Here is a 16,866-nt window from a genome sequence, read left to right as displayed (position 1 = left end):
AATAAGAGTCGTGCAAAAACGATTATTAGAAAAACGTCATACTGAAGCCCCTTCCTTAACCCCACCCCTTGACCTAACATCACTGGTGCGAAAGCAAATCATATTACAATGTGCAAATGAGATTGTATGAATTCATACAAATTAGCCACCTCGTAAAATAGTTAACAATTGCAGTTGAATTAACAGCATTATATTTATTGCGCTCACCCTTTTTTCTTTCTCTTTATGGATGTTACCGGATCACAGTCAAACTGTTTGGAACATAGAATAGAAGTTAGCTGCTTTTCCCAAACATCTATCATAATAAAATGTTTGATGTCTCTTTTTCATGCCTGCCAACACATTAAACAGGACACACATAAGATCAGAGTGTAACAATATTTGCTTAAACTCATATACACTTTTACATAAAACTCATCAAAACTATCGTTTTGATCACAATGGGCCGAAAAAGCTTTCTTGCATGTTCCATGTAAGGCGTTCTTGTCCCATAAAATCTGAGGTGCTTGAGTCTCATGCTTTCAGAATTGATCAATTGGAGTTATGTCGTCTTCTCCAGACTCGGCTCTGCTAATGACAGCAGCTGCGGGGATGGGAGCTTTGTTTTTCCCACTGAGAAGGTGAGAGAGCTGGTTTGATGCAGTGTTCAGCAGCGTCTGATGCTTGTCCTGGAGCTTCCACTAAAGCTCTCCTGTATTATTACTTCAGAGTCCCTCAGGAGAACATGGCTGATGAATTGTTATTGCCTCTCGCTCCATACTAACTTCTGCTAGGTGATACATCCTGACAGACCACCTGAGAGAGAAAGAGAGGGGATTAGTAAAGTTCATCATTTTGTGATGAGATATGAAAATTTTTACAATTTCAAAGTCTGTAGCACATTTAGAAAAAGTACTATGGTATTTACCGTGTACCTTATCTGTAGAATTTCAAGGGTGTTTGACCTGAAACCAGGCTTGGGCGTTTTAATATGTTTGAATGCTTTTCCCATATACATTTATTTATAACCTACCTTTTCTTTTTATATACATTTCAATATTACTTTAGATCTGAAATGTACTGTGTGCTAACCTTTTGAAAATATATGTTAATATGCTTTCAAAATAATTCTGTGCAATTTTCATGGACTTCATATTGGGCATTACTGTTGACTGCGCTTTCCTGGCCCCATTTGTTACAGTGGCCCATTTGATCATGGTCTTCGAGTACTTGGGTTTTCAAACTGGGGGTCAGGACCCACTTGTGATAAAGTGAGATAAATTGGGTCACAAAGTCATTTGGCTGTCACAGTGAAAGACACAAAACAATTTTGTCCATGTAACGACCAGCATAGACTGTTAGATGTCTTCCCATGAGTAATTTATTATTTTGCTGCCATTTAATGTGTACTTCTTACAATGCGCTATAAAACTGTATTTTTACAGAATTTTCACATATTTTTGAAATACAGTAGAAAAACCTCAGATTACATAAACAGACTGCAAATTTACAAGTTTAGTGTAAAATAACATGCCATTTTTCTCTACAAAAATGTTATTTTATGTTTTTTATGATGTTTGATTTGTTTCTTCCTTCTGACTGGTGAATGGTGGGATTGGGCCGACTCTCATATGTTAATTGTGTATCGCTGCTGTCCTTCTGAAACCTTGTATCTCCATATTTTTATTTTTCACAATAAATCATTATTATTAGTCACCCTTTAGATTTGTCAATGGGTTTTGAAAAAATGTCTAAACAATAAAAACCATAATGTTGACAAAACAGTATAAATCATTTAAATAGTAGAGTTTTTTTTATTTCATGAACGAGAGCGAATTTGGAATTCTAAGTTTTTGGAAAGAGAGGCAACGACATGCACAAGTGGATTCAACGCATTGAAGGAACTCATTTAATGTACAAAAAATTTAAAATGTCACAGTAACTCTCACTTCCAATAAAATGAATAAGCAAGATCCTAATTAAAATTTTCTAGAGGAGATTGGAGAGAGAGTCTGGATGTAGACCTTCAGTCGAAAATAAATCAACATGTATCAAATGTATCAATGTTTTCATCCTGATTTACAGCTGTAAGCTCATAATAGTTATGTACATGTTCTGGTTTCAAACTGAGATGGCAAATTAAAACTAGTGAAATACATAAAAACATCGTCAAACTTCCATAAGCTGCTATTAAAGCTGCTATTAAGTCAAGCTGTTTTGGGGTCATAGCCAACTTGAATTTGACTTTCCACAGCATTATATTTGGATAAGTAGTTTTCGTTGAAATCATTAGCTTCAGTGTAGTGTTTGATTTACCAGTAGAAGCCCTCAGAGGAGAAAGTATTTTCACATCTGCTACCACCCCCCACTTTTCGTGAAATTGAACTACTCTCCTGCACTAGTTCTTCTCCTTGATGAAAGGATTCACCCTCCTCCGGTTCCATTAAAAGCCAGCCCTGCCACCTCTGGCCCCGTAGTCATGTTTTCCAGTGGCAGAGTAAGGACAAGAAAGTTTAGGTGTAAAAATGCAATATCCTAAAACCTTGCTGTGTAATTTAAGGCCATGACCTCCTTTCGCGGCAGGATCTCGGCTTGGTCACTTCAATTATAAACTCCAGTCCCAGCTTCAATCTTGGATTTCTTGCTCCACCTAGAATGCGTCTCCATCCTCATGTTTTAATTTCAGTTCGGTTTGTTTCTTGTGCACGTATCCAATGTTTGCCAAACAAAAATGTAGAATGCAGAATGCCAGACAAAACAAAATTATGGGCAAATTCAATTAAACCTTTGAAATAATATGTTTTTTTTACAATTAAGGTAAATCATACCAATTTTCCTTTTCTATCCTCACAGCTCAGCCAAATCCACCAAAAATCCACGAAGGATGGTGGGCTTACAAAGAAGTTGTTCAGGGGAGCTTTGTTCCAGGTAATCATTTTATATATTTTTTACTTAGTGTCATAATCATTGCATTTCAGTATAGCTGTCTACTCTTACACATGGATTTATTAGTTATAGTTAGAGACTAATCATATTTGGATAATGCTTAATTGAATGAGTCTCACTAATGTCATACTCTACATCAAAATTGCTTTATTTTGTTTTCCAGTGCATTACTACATACCCATTTTAATTACACTGCCTTAACACACAGTGTATATATATATATATATATATATATATATATCCTATCTTATAACCACATTAGTATTCTACTAGTTTTTCTAAGCTCTTCAATGGACGGAGCTTCAGAAATGACTTTAGTTGTTATGTAACGGCTACTAAAGGCTTGTTTGTTTCTGTCTACTTTTTTCTTTTTTTTAGATAAACATGGTTAGAATAATGTATAACTCTTTTGCAATCATTTGCTGTTGTGGTGGTTGTATTCTTGTTTAAATTAAATGCGCTTGCCATACTATACAGTACTATTGAAAGTATTAAGATTTTCTTATGAAATACATTTTTAAAAGTACAAACTATACTTGAGTGACTTATTGAGTAAACTTGAGTGAAATCAAAATAACAATGAATTTCTTTGCATAATATAATGCATAATGTATTACATTTGTTCAGCAGTGGAAGCTTTTATTAAAATGAGGAACACCGGTTTCTTTATTCTGAACCACAGTTATTAAGAGTTCTCCAGAACTCTTCTACAGGAGCAGCTTTTCAGAGCAACAAAGGTGCGATACATATGTGAATCATGCTTCAGAAGGTAACTGTCATAATAATTAGGTCTTAGACACCTTTAGGGAGGCTCAGAGATGACGTATTTTTGTATGCAAAATTCGGAAGCGAGTTAGCAATTTAGGACTTCCGGTCCAAAGCATCCAAAGTCTATGGGTTTTTTAATGGGTTTTTGGTAAATCGCCTGAAATGAGGTCTGTGGTAAACAAACCCTCTAAATATTTTCATGTTTTATTCTATGACATAAAAAACCCTAATTATAAACCACTTGCGATTGTTTAAAGCCTGATTGTGTCTTAATAACGGCGGTGTCTAACAAGTTGCTAAAAACGACTACTTCCTTTGGCGTGGACATTCAATATCATCGCGCATATAAAGCTAGAAAGTAATGCAACATGGGCACCATGCCGTGAGAGAGCCAGTAAAGTTTCGGTACCAGCGCTACCCAGTGGTGAGGAATATATATTTACAGGCCTATTTACTTTGTCTGCGATTGACGCATTTTTGTGGGAATCTTAGATTTAGTTGTTCTTAGATGTTCTTAGATTTAGGGACAGTCCTTACCGAGTCAAATGATACCAAAAATACCAGGTTTGGCCTGTAGTGTGATTAAGGGCAAAAACCATTAAGAATAACTTTGCAACCATAACCCCGATCGAGATAAAAAAAACACAGAACATTTTGTGGTTTACTATGTGTTTCAGGCCAAATGTCAAAATGTACATGGTAAGTGGCCGAAAAAGGCAGGAAAAGTTTGGCTTGTGTTATTTTTTAACACAAGCAGTGTATATGCTTGTGACTTCTAAACCAAATGAGTTATCTTTACCAAATTTTACATGTTGATATATGGGCACAGTCTGACAACACACAAAAAAGGCGGTCGAGCTGTGCCACCTAGTGACCTTATAATTATAATTAAACAAAACGTTAAATAGGTTCTGATTGACTTAAAAATTTAAACAGAAGGATAGTGCGTATGGTAGAAAAAGAACCAAGGATAACTGCCAAACATATACAAGCTGAACTCTAAGGTGAAGGTACGTCGCTTTTTGAGCAAAAAACATTTAAAAAAAGCCAGACTGGAATTTGCTAAAATTCATATTGACAAGTCTCAATCCTTCTTGGAGAATTTCCGGACAGATGAGTCAAAACTGGAGCTTTTTGCCAAGTCACATCAGCTCGGTGTTTCATAGATGAAAAAATCAACCTTTCAAAGAAGTGAACACCATACCTACAGTGAAACATGGAGGAGGCTCGGTTATGTTTTGGGGCTGCTTTACTGCATCTGGCACAGGGTGCCTTGAATCTGTGCAGGGCAAAATGAAATCTCAAGACTATCAAGTCATTCTGGAGCGAAACGTACTGCCGAGTGTCAGAAAGTCCTGTCTCAGTCACAGGTCAGGGGTCATCCAACAGGATAAGGACCCAAAACACCCAAGAATGGAAAAGAACAAAACATTGGACTGTTCCGAAGTGGCCTTCTATGAGTCCTGATCATAATCATATCGAACATCAATGGAAATAGCTGTAAATTGGCAGTCTGGAGAACGTTCCATCAAACCTGATACAGCTGGAAATTTGTTGTAAAAGGCATTATTTCATGAACACAATGACTAATTGCTACGAAACATGATATGGTTTGTCATGATCATATTCTGAGAGTCTCTGTCTATAAACTATATAAACCTCTTTATGAAGTGGCGGCATAGGTAGGGTCTCAAGGGAGAGCATAAAGACGCATTTTTAAAGAGATAAAGCAAGGGAACAGTTTAAACCTGTGCCTCTATATCTGAGTCACATTCTGTGCAATACCACGCTGGGTTTAGATGCACACCATCTTGAGCTGCAGAGAGGGGTGTTGGATTGGCAATCTGGTTCCTATTTATTCACCAGAGGTGTGGGAAGGACATCATGGTGAGGAAGGGGCAGCTGTATTTTGATGATTGTTAAATACTCTGTGCCTTGAAATCCAAAGCGGCTGTTATCTAAGAGCCCCGTAGTTCCTGTACTGTATGTTGCAGCAGGGTTGTCCGTTCTATGCAGGAAAGGGTGATGAAATGGATGTTGCCCCTGACCACCACTGTCTTGATGAGCTGGAACATGTCAAACTCTAGATTGTGTTCTTAACATGGCTATTAATATTGCACAACAGTAGCCTGGTTTTGTTGAGTAAGCGAGTGATAAGGATCATTTGGAGGTCTGTGACAGTGTGTAAAACACCAGAATGTCTACCCTAGAGTGGAGCTTTGAAATCCTGGTTCCAGGAAGATTAGAGATTGAGTCAGATCTTCAAAACATGATCGCTCGATTGAAAGAATAAATGCAATCACAGGTGTTGAATGGGAGTATGGATGAGTACTTTCAGGTAGGCCGAAAATATGTTTTCAATATAAACATTTAAGACATTTCTTTAAAATGCAAATGATTTAAAAACAACTTTAGATTTTAAGAACCAATAAAACAGCAATAAAATTGATTTAAAATGTGAGTGTTTATATAAAAACAAAAGAAAAACAAATTAGAAATAGATGTGCAGTTGATGTAAACCAGCACAGTGCTCAGGTTGTAAATGCACAGCTTAAAAGTGTGTTTTTAGTCTGGATGTAAAAGTAGCTACACCTGATGTCTTCTGGAAGCAGATTCCAGCTACGGATTGCGTAATTGCTAAATCGCCTTGTTTCGATAGAACCCTTGTTATCTCTACCTGACTTGTTCCTAATGATCTGAGAAGTCTGTTTGGTTTATATTCAATAAACATATCTGAAATATATTTAGGTCCTAGACCATCACCATGAGTGATTTATAGACAATTAATAATACTTTGAAGTTTATTCTAAAAGTAACTGGTAACCAGTGTAAGGACCTGAGGATTGGAGTGATATGTTCAGATTTTTTGGTTCTGGTCAGAATCCTGGCAGCAGCGTGTTGTATGAGCTGCAGCTGTCTGATGGTCTTTTTGGTAAGCCCTGTAAGGAGTCCATTACAGTAAATACCCTGCTGGTGATGAAAGCATGAACTAGTTTCTCTAAATCTTGGTTTGAGACAAAACATCTGATTCTGGCTATGTTTCTGAGATATTAGTACACTGATTTGCTTATTATTTTGAAATGTATGCTGAAACTAAGGTCAGACTCTAAAATTAAGATTTTTTACCTTACCTTTATGTCTTAAGTCAAGGTATGTGTTTTACCTTGTTAGTTTAATCTTTGTTACCAAATACAATGACTTCAGTTTTGTCTTTATTTAAAGCGGCCATAACTATGGGGGAGGTGGAAGCGGCGAAACTAAAGCATGTGCGCACACATTGCCAACAAAACACAGACAGTTTCACTTACCGTGTGTGGTTTGTGTCCGGCATTGTTTAGGTCTGGGAACGCAGATCCATCTATCAGTTTAAAATGATCTCCAAAGCAAGCGTTATATCCACCGCTTATATAACATTCATCACCCAAATGGAGTGAACAGACAAACACAGCTGAACTTCGCAAACGTAGTTCTCTCTCTCTCTCTCTTGCACACAAGTAAAAGTGACTTGTGCGCATGCTCCTCCTTCCGCTCTCCTTGGTTGATACGTGGGTGTGCCGCATGCTTGTTTTTTTGGGGAGAATTGTCCAAAAAGGGACTAAGAAAAGTTGTTACGTAGCGATTTTTCATGTTCGAAAAAAACTTTCTGAAACCTGTACAAAGACTGGGGGAGTATTTCGAGCACAGAAATACTACGTCATACGCCCAACTTGTCATTTTTCAAGTATGAGAATACAACACATTTAAAATTGTAAATAAGTCAGAATGCATGAAACCCCGTTGCAGGGCCACTTTAACTGTAGGAAGTTTTGACACATCCAGCTATTAATTTCATCAATGCACTAGCAAAGAGAGTAAATAGGCCTGTAGTCATTGTGTGAGAGGGCTAGGTAGATCTGAGTGTCATCTGCATAGATGTGGTAGGCAATTTGGTACTTTTTCATTATTTGGCCAAGTGGGAGCATATACAAATTGAAGAGGAGCGAAGCAAGAATTGTGCCCTGTGGAACACCATCAGTCATGGGTGTCCAGTTAGATTTATGGTTGCCTATGTTCACATAGTAACCTCTCCCTTTAAGGTATGACCCGAACCATTTAAGTACACTCTAAAAAACACTGGGTTAAAAATAACCCAACTGGGGTTATGGGATATGTTGGCATTACGTTAAAGGGTATCCACGTGACGTAACCGCACACGGAGATCATCACAGGAGTCACGCCCACTGAGTGGCAGAAAGACTGAATGCAGTAGCGCTTGACACTATCTGTACTCTATTTAAACCATGCTAAAGTTATAGTGTGATTGATTGTACACAAGGAGTAAGCAAGAATCTGAGATTTCTTTACAGGCTGCCGAAAGAGAAACAAAAGCAAACGGATCGCTGCAGAAACAAATGAAATGGTGAAACGTGGATGTGTGCTAGCCATCTCATGTCAGACTCGGGTATGTTGTTTTTGTGGAATTGTACAGTAATGGTGTTACCTATACCTATTTTCTGCACATTCAAGTTTTGCCAGCATTTCTTTTAAACCAAGCATGGTGAATAAGCCTTGTTCTTAGTTCTACTAATGCAAAGGGCTGGTTAGATAAAACTAGTAAAAACTAATCCAGTTGAACTTGTAAGTCAGACACTGTGAAAACCATCTTAATATTATATTTTTTGTTGCGTTATAAGAAAAAAAAGTGATCCCAGACCCTGCGTGCTAAATTTATTTTGCTGAAATGGGGTCTCAAAAACATGGAAATATCTAAGATTTAAAACAAAAGAAAAAAATAGTTGTACTGTATTTCAAATTACATATCACATGTTCTAAGGAAATTTGTGTGACTGAAATGTTTGTGATGCAAGAGGCCGAAAAAAGGTGATAATCTTTTTTGTAGTAAGATTATTCAGTGCTTTGTCATCTGCAAATTGCTTGCTAGCTTTAATTGTTTTTGTATTAGGGACATGTTTGATCACTAAACAACCCTAGGATATAATTTATGTCATTTCTAGCTGGGATTATATATATCACATGATCGCCCTCTCGTATTTCTGTCCCCCCTCTTCAGAGCTCCGCTGGCGCCGGATCTGTCTTGTACAGTATATACGGACTTGTCCGGGTGGGGTGCATCTAAACCTGGGCCAAAACGAGAAAAAAACACCCCATTTTGCCGGGATGGCACAGAAACCTTTGAGTTTTAGTTAGTCTTTGTTGCAAGTTTTTTTTCTGAAGAAAACTCTCAGAGCACCACTAGCGATGAAGTTCATGTGTTCACGTTTCCATATAGTGAGTAGCAGCTGAAAGACAAAACAGAATTCTCAATTCATTCAGTCTTGCCATTGAGTGACAGCCATGTTACACAAGGCTGTGCACCCTGATGCAGTTCATTGCACACATATACATGTCTGTATCTAGAGTCACCTAAAGCATTAATTTAAGTGGTGGTTACACTAAATCAATGAAGGATGCTAATAGGCAGGTAGTTCCTGCATGTCTAGCAGTTACAAGCGGTTTAAGGATTGACAGCCCCTGGTCGAAATGTAATTAAGGACACAGAAGAATTGTCTATTGGAGCACAAATTGGGCTGTGTCTGAAATGGAGAAAGTGACCACTGGGACAGAACACTAATTTCACCTCTGCATGTTAAAATGCCATTTAATTTGTGTATATTTTAAATTCTTTGCACATTCCGTCTCTCCTGGTCACTTTGTTGCATTCTCTGTAGCGTTTCATATCATTCACATGGCTGCTGTAAAATCAGCAACTGTCACAACTTTCAAGACAGCCAAAACAAATTTTGCGCATTGCCAGAAATGGGTCGCAGATGGAGGAAATGGCGTTAAACGTCTTTCCCTCCCTCTGCGAGTTACACACTAATCTCTGAACAGTCTCGTATTAATCTGTTTGAGTCAGTTCTGATCAACACAGATTGTATAGCTGATGCGACGGTTTGTGTGGACGTGACCGTCAAGGAAATATAACTGCGATATGGAAGAAAGAAAGTTTGAGGAAAATCATTTCAAGGCAAAAGACCTATTTTGGAGTCTCCGGAATTGCATTTCATGACAGATTAGTCACACATTTGATGTAATGATGAAGGATATATATAAAATATGTCAATTAGGAAGTTTGCAGATATTATGCGATTCCCCTATGCGCATGCATCATTGGGCACTAAATAGCCCGATGGGTCTGCTTCCATAGTTGATCTGCAGTCAGGATATTAAAATTGTGTTCCACTTATTGCCTCTTTTGTACATCCCAGGTATAATGCTACATATGTAATATAAAGAAGGTTTGAGAGCATTTTTATCAAAATGCAAGATCATTTGAATATAAATAAGATGGTCTCCCAGAAAGCCAAAGAAGCAAATATGAATCATAACAGTATTTGAATTGAACTAAACCTACAAAGGAACATTTTTCTGGATTGCTCGGGAGGAATATCTATAATTTGCTTGTTGAATAAAAAATATTTTAAAAATGTGTGAAGCTTTTTGCTTCAGTCTAAGGAAATGTTATATTCCGTTATCGGCTTCCAATGTTAAAGAATCATCGGTTATCGTTATCGGCCAAAATTTACATATCGGTGCATCTCTATTCCATAATGTATATATGAATTTTTTGCTAAACATACCAAGTGAGTTATGTACACTATTGTCAAAAGTTAAGCCTCACTTACTCATTTGCATTTATCCACATTTTAGAATAAAAGTAAACCCATCAAAACCTTGAAATAACAACTGTAACCCTTGGAAATGATCTAGTAAATAAAAATCATTAAAATAATGAACACTATTTGATCATTATATTTTGATATGAATTATATTTATGCATCTTCAAAGTAAAACAATTGTACACTTGGAACACATCCAGCTTCTCAAAGGTCTTAAACCGGGAAGCTTTTATGCTGGACTATGCTGGACTCTTATTGGCTGTTTTTTATTCATTATTTGGTCCACGTAAACCATAAAAAAAAATGTAAAGAATGCAATTTTGTAATTTCATAAATATTGCCACAATTACATTAATTTATTCCAAATGTTAAAACATACACCTACATATACAAAGAAACATTTTTGCCAAGTGATCCTAAACTTTTGACCAGTTGTGTAACGTATAATAATATAAACGAGTAACCGTGCTTCCGTTTAAATCTATATTAGTGGTGAAGTTTCTCTGCAACTCTAAACAACCAAGAGTTACCAAACAAGGGACACATCAAAGTTGAATTGCTCCTGTTATAAACAACAGAGCTGTCAGCACTGGAAGCATCATCAAAATTAAGTGAGTGCAGCTTTACATCATTTCATGTATAACAGAATCTCTACTGGTCGTCAAGTATAACACAGTACAGTAATTAAAGACACAAGCCGTGCGGTGCGCTCCTAATGTTTTCGAGGTAAATAAACGCATCATGCTGCAGCAATCTCCGGGTGCGAGAGCCCCGACAACAAAAATCCCCACCGCAGCTGAATGGTAATTCATCTCATTGACAGTCATACCCGCTTTTCCTGAAGGCATGCAGGAATGCTAAGTTTAGGCAGAGAAACATATCCACAGCAGCTAATTTTCTCCAGGGTGGTGAAATACATCACACAGCAGTTCCTCTCGGAATGCGTGACAGCTGTATGTATTAAGAGACCGAGTGATGGATGGGGGTGCAGTGAGGAAGACTCTCATAACCTGCTCTTTATTTACCGTTGCTTGAATGGCGAACTGACGATAGGTGGATGGGGATGGGCTGTCACGTGCACGAGACTGCTCAGGACGTCTTGGGGGAGAAACTTAAGTTGCTCCGTTCTGTCACTCAAGACTGAATGGCCTGTTATCGTCCATCAATCAGAACAGTGCCCGCAAAGCTAAAGGGCTCACGGTGTGGCTGGAAACCTGAAAGCTTTAAGTGATGTCTGGAAGACGTGCATGAAATGTCTAAGGCAAGGGTCTTCAACCTTTGTTACGCGAGCGAGTAAATGATGAGAGTTCCTGTCAATGCATTTTGATGTCGAAGAAACAAAAAATATGAACTTCATATTGTATTTTTAGTTTTTCTGCAAAAAATCTACTTGAGATCAAACAATAGCTGGTAGACCCCCTGTGGTACCATCGCGGACCCCCCGTTGAAGACACCTGATCTGAGATATTCTGATATATTCTGTTATATTTTATTGTAGATCAGCACCTGGCACCCTTAACACCCACAACAAAATCCAACCATTTGCATACAGGAATTGGCTTTGAATGAGCCCTCATTATTGAAGATAAATCCGTTCTCGATTTCAGTTCCTCGGATGAACTTTCATGTCTGGTTCACCAGTGGTGGATTCTGCTCTATAAGAATTGAACGTTTACTATTCAGCAAGTACGTCAGCACAGTCTGCTCAAGATCAAACCAATTTCACTCCAGGAGGTGCAAAAAATATGGAAGCGATTTCCGACGCCATCCTCATTTAGAATGTATGTGGTGAGGTTGAGAACTCGACGGTGTCCTTCAGAGATTATTTAAAAATATTTCCGTTTCATATTTTTGTACGTGTTTCAAACACGACTCTTTGAAGATGCTCTTAAAAGCTATAGAATGCTAATGTGATGTGATGTGCTAATGTGATTCTATAAAGATTTTATGTAAATCCTTTAAGCATTATTTTTCAAGACAGATCTCTTAATGAAAATGAATGAAGATTGTATAATTGTCTAGTGTATATATTCATATTTGTTTTACTTAAAGAAATTACAAACATAATTTAGTATATCACATCACAAAAAAGCTTTTTAAGTGTGTTTTTTTCAGCTACCCTGCATAAATTGTCCCTCCAAGCTGACGGATATCACTGGGATAGGTGTCCTGAGAATTCACACCTGTCTCTGTGACAGCTCTAAGCTCTGTAAATAGCAAAAAAAAAATGTCAGGGGAGCGGCCCTGTGCTTTTTTATCAGAAACACGGTCTGCCTGTCAGTCATTGTGCGCATTCATGACTTTCTGAGGGGTGTATTGGGGTGGTCAGATTCAGCGTCTGAGACTAGCGGAAGTTAGCAGAATGCCTGCTATCACAGACTTAAAGCACATTTAAACTGAACAGATAGTTTGCTTGAAAGTATCATGCTGCATTAAATTGTCTAAGATTTAAATGAAGTTTAAATCTAGAAATAATGTTTTAGGATTTAGAAAAAAGAAAGATAAAAAAACGTTATGACTTAAAATGAATTAGAAACTTTTAAGGATCTGCTCTGTTATAGGATCAAATGTGTATATGTATGTATATGTCCAATAATCATTATTGGTCGGTAAAAGAGATTCTTTACAGCATCCGCTATCGGACGATAGTTTAAAAGTAGCTGATGATTAGGGCCGAAAGATCCTGTCGATCATAAGACAGGAAAATGCAATAAGTTTTTGCTCTGGATAGAAGGTGTTCAGAAGCATCACCAGTTTGATGTTTAATATTAATAATCATCATATGAATTTGTAACATTCAGAAAGTTAAGAAATATAAATCTTCACTATATATGTAATAATCGGTTATCAGTATCGATAGAGAGATTTAGTATCAGTGAATCTCTATTTCAAAACTTATGCTTTTAATTAGTAATTTTTTTAAATATGATTCTAATTTTATTGTAAATTGTTATATTGTAAAAATGGACAAAAAACGCTTTATACCTCCAACTTAAACAGCTTTGACAGGATGCAGACCTTTGTTATTACAAAGGGGGTCTATAATTCATAACCATATTTTCTGTCTCAGCTGACTAACATTTGACTAGCCAAGCTACACATCTTTTTCTAGACTACACATTGATTTCTGAACTGGCTTTTAGAAACACCATCTCCATCTTGTCCTGTCTGCAGCGCCCTTGTCTAACGTTAGTAATATTCTGAGATAAGTATAACTGAATGGATATATTTAGTACGGGGGACCACTGAAGAGCTATCAGCACCAATAAAGCTTGCTCTCCATTGGCTGCTCTTTTGAGAGGGTGAACTTCCTCTTCATGTGGGAACCAAATTACTAATAATCTCTAAATCCCATTGTAATAAATGACCCCTACTGCTCAGGAAATCTTCTTGGCACATCTTAAAGCGCTAAGATGATAGCTTTGTATGAATAAAGTTATCGCTGTGGCGATATTGCCAATTGAATTTAGTTCCTGTGTTCTCTGTGACGGTCACACCCTGCAGGATAATACACACAAAGGGAAGGTGTGTTTAAATAGAACACCCTTGGAAATGTGAATATATGGGTCGGGGAGCTGAGGAAATAGCATCAACACGGGTGATTGTTATCTTGATTCTACAGGTTTTTTTCATAGGTGGCTTTTGCATTGACCTTTTCTCGCTTTAGCATGGCCAAGTGGATCAAACACCATTTCAATACTATCTAATGAAAAATCTATCTTTCTACAAGATGATAAATGGATGGTGCAGTCATCACACATAGTTTTTTTAACAAGCTGTTTATTAATTTGTATACCAGTGAGTCACTTGAGCTATCAGATTTTTAGAGCGAAAGATCAAAAGGTTTCATCTTCATTTGACTCAGATTGTCATGGTGCATTGTGCTACGCTGTGCTTTCTAAAGCAATATTCTGAAAGTTCGAATACACAATAAACTATCACAAAGACTCTGCAATTAAATCAATAGCATTTCTCAGCAGGTGTTATCACCTTTTACTTTAAATTACATGAGTGAATTAATCCAGCTTTGGGACTTTTGGTACTCGATTTTTAACAAACAAAACTGAAGTTAATAATGTAGAAATGTAGAGATTTTTGTAATCTTTAAAATATTGTTAACTTCATGCACCACTAGCGTAGATGGTGTGGTCAAGGCCTGTCTGAACACTTGCTTTTATTTGATAGAGTTTTCCTGTACATTGTGTTTTTCAATCTTATTTTATTTTCTGCACGAGCTTTAGAAAACATTACATTAGACCAACATTGAATCATTTCTGGGCCCTCAGGTCGTTCCAAACCCATATGCCTTTTTTCCTGCACATAACCTTAAAATATTAAGCAGAATGTCCAAGCTTTTTTTAACAATTGTAGATCATTAATTGAAAAAGACCCTCTGAATTCCACACAAAAGTCACACAAGTTTGGGTTGTAACATTTTTGAGTATATAACAATGATTGAAACCATTTATTTATTTCTACTTTTAAGATTTAATCATTTTATTTACTTTAACAACATGCTGAGACATAATCTATATTTACTGTTGATGCTGCAGTTTGTGATTCCTGCTCCCTATGGCCCCTATAGTTTTATAGCCTTAAAGGGATTTTGCTTGCTTGAAATAAGCACTGGGCTCAACACTTCAAAACACACTCATACTTTCTGTGATTCTCAAGTATAAGGCGAGGGCATTATTCATGATCTTACACAGTATGAAGTAAACACTGGGTTCAGTTGTGTACCAGTGAGAAAGTTGTGAGCTGGTTTTACCAAAAAGGCAAATATAGTTGCACAGATTCAATTGATTCATGGGATTTTAATGGAGATATTTTGAAAGTGTGAAGAGCAAGAGAATGTAAAAGGGTGTCAAAATGGCAAACTGTAAATTCTCAGAAAGGATGGAGGACAGAACATTTTACTGTGTGTTTGGGGAATTTGAATTCAGCGAAGTCTTCATAGAATGAGGTCAAATATTACTTTGTTCAAATTTAAATTCAGCTTGATATGTCTCATGTTTTTAAAGGAGCAATGTGGAGATTTTAACAGCATCTAGTGGTGAGGTTGCAAATTGCAACCAACGGCTCACTCCACCTCTCCCTTTCGAAGCACTACGGCAACTGACACAGGACAAAAATGTCGTCACACTTTTGCTTCTTTGCCGAAGGAGATAACATAGGTATGAAACGTGCTTAGTTCGTGTAGGGATACTGTAGAAATAACACCGTAAATTTCATGTAAGGGAACCTCTGGTGTATGTAGATAAAAATAGCTCATTCTAAGGTAATAAAACTTAAAGCTTCATTATTTAAGGTCTTTAAACACCTCTGAAGACATGTGTATGAATATTATATTGCACTTCTGTCAATAGATACTCCTAAATATTATTTTGGGAATGATTTGTAAGATCTGAGTAGTTTACCTTTATGATTTATAAGACAGTGGGTAGCAAAAGATGGAATTCTTGATGCAATACTTATTTTTGTATTAATCTCATACCTTTATAGCTCACCCCCATGTAAATATCTCACTTTTTGCCGGTTTCTCATTATAGAAAAAGTACCAGACTGGTAAGCTATGCATCCAATGAATCAAAGCAAACATATTCAATTCCTGTGTCTGCACTGATGATACAGTTTTCTGCAGCTGTTTCACATGCTAATCTTAAAGCCATAGTCAAGCGTGAAATCACAGAGTTTGATACATTTTCTTGCAAATCTTTAACCACTGCAATAGATCTTGAAATCATCCACAAGAAACTGGACCTGAGCATGGATTGCATTGCTTCTAAAGGTGCCATTTAAATGGAGTGATTCATTATACTCACAGTACACAAAATCAGTAGCCGGTACCAATACCAGTAAAATTCCATGGTTCTCTCTACCAATTTCGGTACCAAAGCAAAACACCAGTACATGCTAATTGAAACAAAATTTTATTATTTAAGCTAATTGTTAATATAAATGAAAAAAAAGCAATGCCGTTTTATACATGAAGTATACAAGTTAATCGTTGCTGAAACTGTTGTGTGCTCACTGGGGTCTTTCATGCTGATAGACAGTATAAGACAAATAGAATAAACTTCAGTATGGCAAATGACTGAACAAACATGCATATGCAATATTATGTGCGGAACTGGCCGTTTGTATTATTGTATACTGTTGTCTGAGGTGGAAGTGAAGTTCGCGTGATTTTTACATTCTAAAACATCAAAATCAATATGTAAAAGGCCATATTCTATGTTCGATGTTCGCTTGAATACGACTACCTCTTATATAACAAAAGCTTGGGTTAAAAAAACGCCTGAAAACGCATCTCTTCCGTCTACATGAAGCTGATTGATTTTAAGCTCTCTAACTTTTTTCTGTTTTCTAAAAAAAAAAATGACTAACCTCACTATTCTTAGCTTTGTATACTGTGCTAGGCTTTAATGGACTAGTTTTGATGCACTTATGCATTTTGTTGCCTATGTTGTTATAATTGCTTCCAATGTTTCCTCATCTGTAAGTCGCTTTGGAT

The 16,866-nt window shown here is 36.9% G+C and overlaps 1 protein-coding gene across 2 annotated transcripts in view; it reads left to right on the top strand.

The window, feature by feature from the left end:
• The window catches only part of ca10a (carbonic anhydrase Xa), a 144,775-nt gene that overhangs the window by 8,196 nt on the left and 119,713 nt on the right, over window positions 1-16,866 (top strand). For both annotated transcript variants that reach the window (XM_079477064.1, XM_079477063.1), the window contains one exon: window positions 2,833-2,907. In XM_079477064.1, coding sequence (XP_079333190.1) covers window positions 2,833-2,907 — 75 coding nt within the window. The remainder of the gene's footprint in view (window positions 1-2,832; window positions 2,908-16,866) is intronic.

The sequence above is a fragment of the Barbatula barbatula genome (genome assembly GCF_947034865.1).
Source record: "Barbatula barbatula genome assembly, chromosome: 16".
In the NCBI taxonomy this organism is placed as follows: domain Eukaryota; kingdom Metazoa; phylum Chordata; class Actinopteri; order Cypriniformes; family Nemacheilidae; genus Barbatula; species Barbatula barbatula.
Note: the sequence above shows the minus strand (reverse complement) of the source record. Positions and strands in the feature narration are given on the sequence as shown.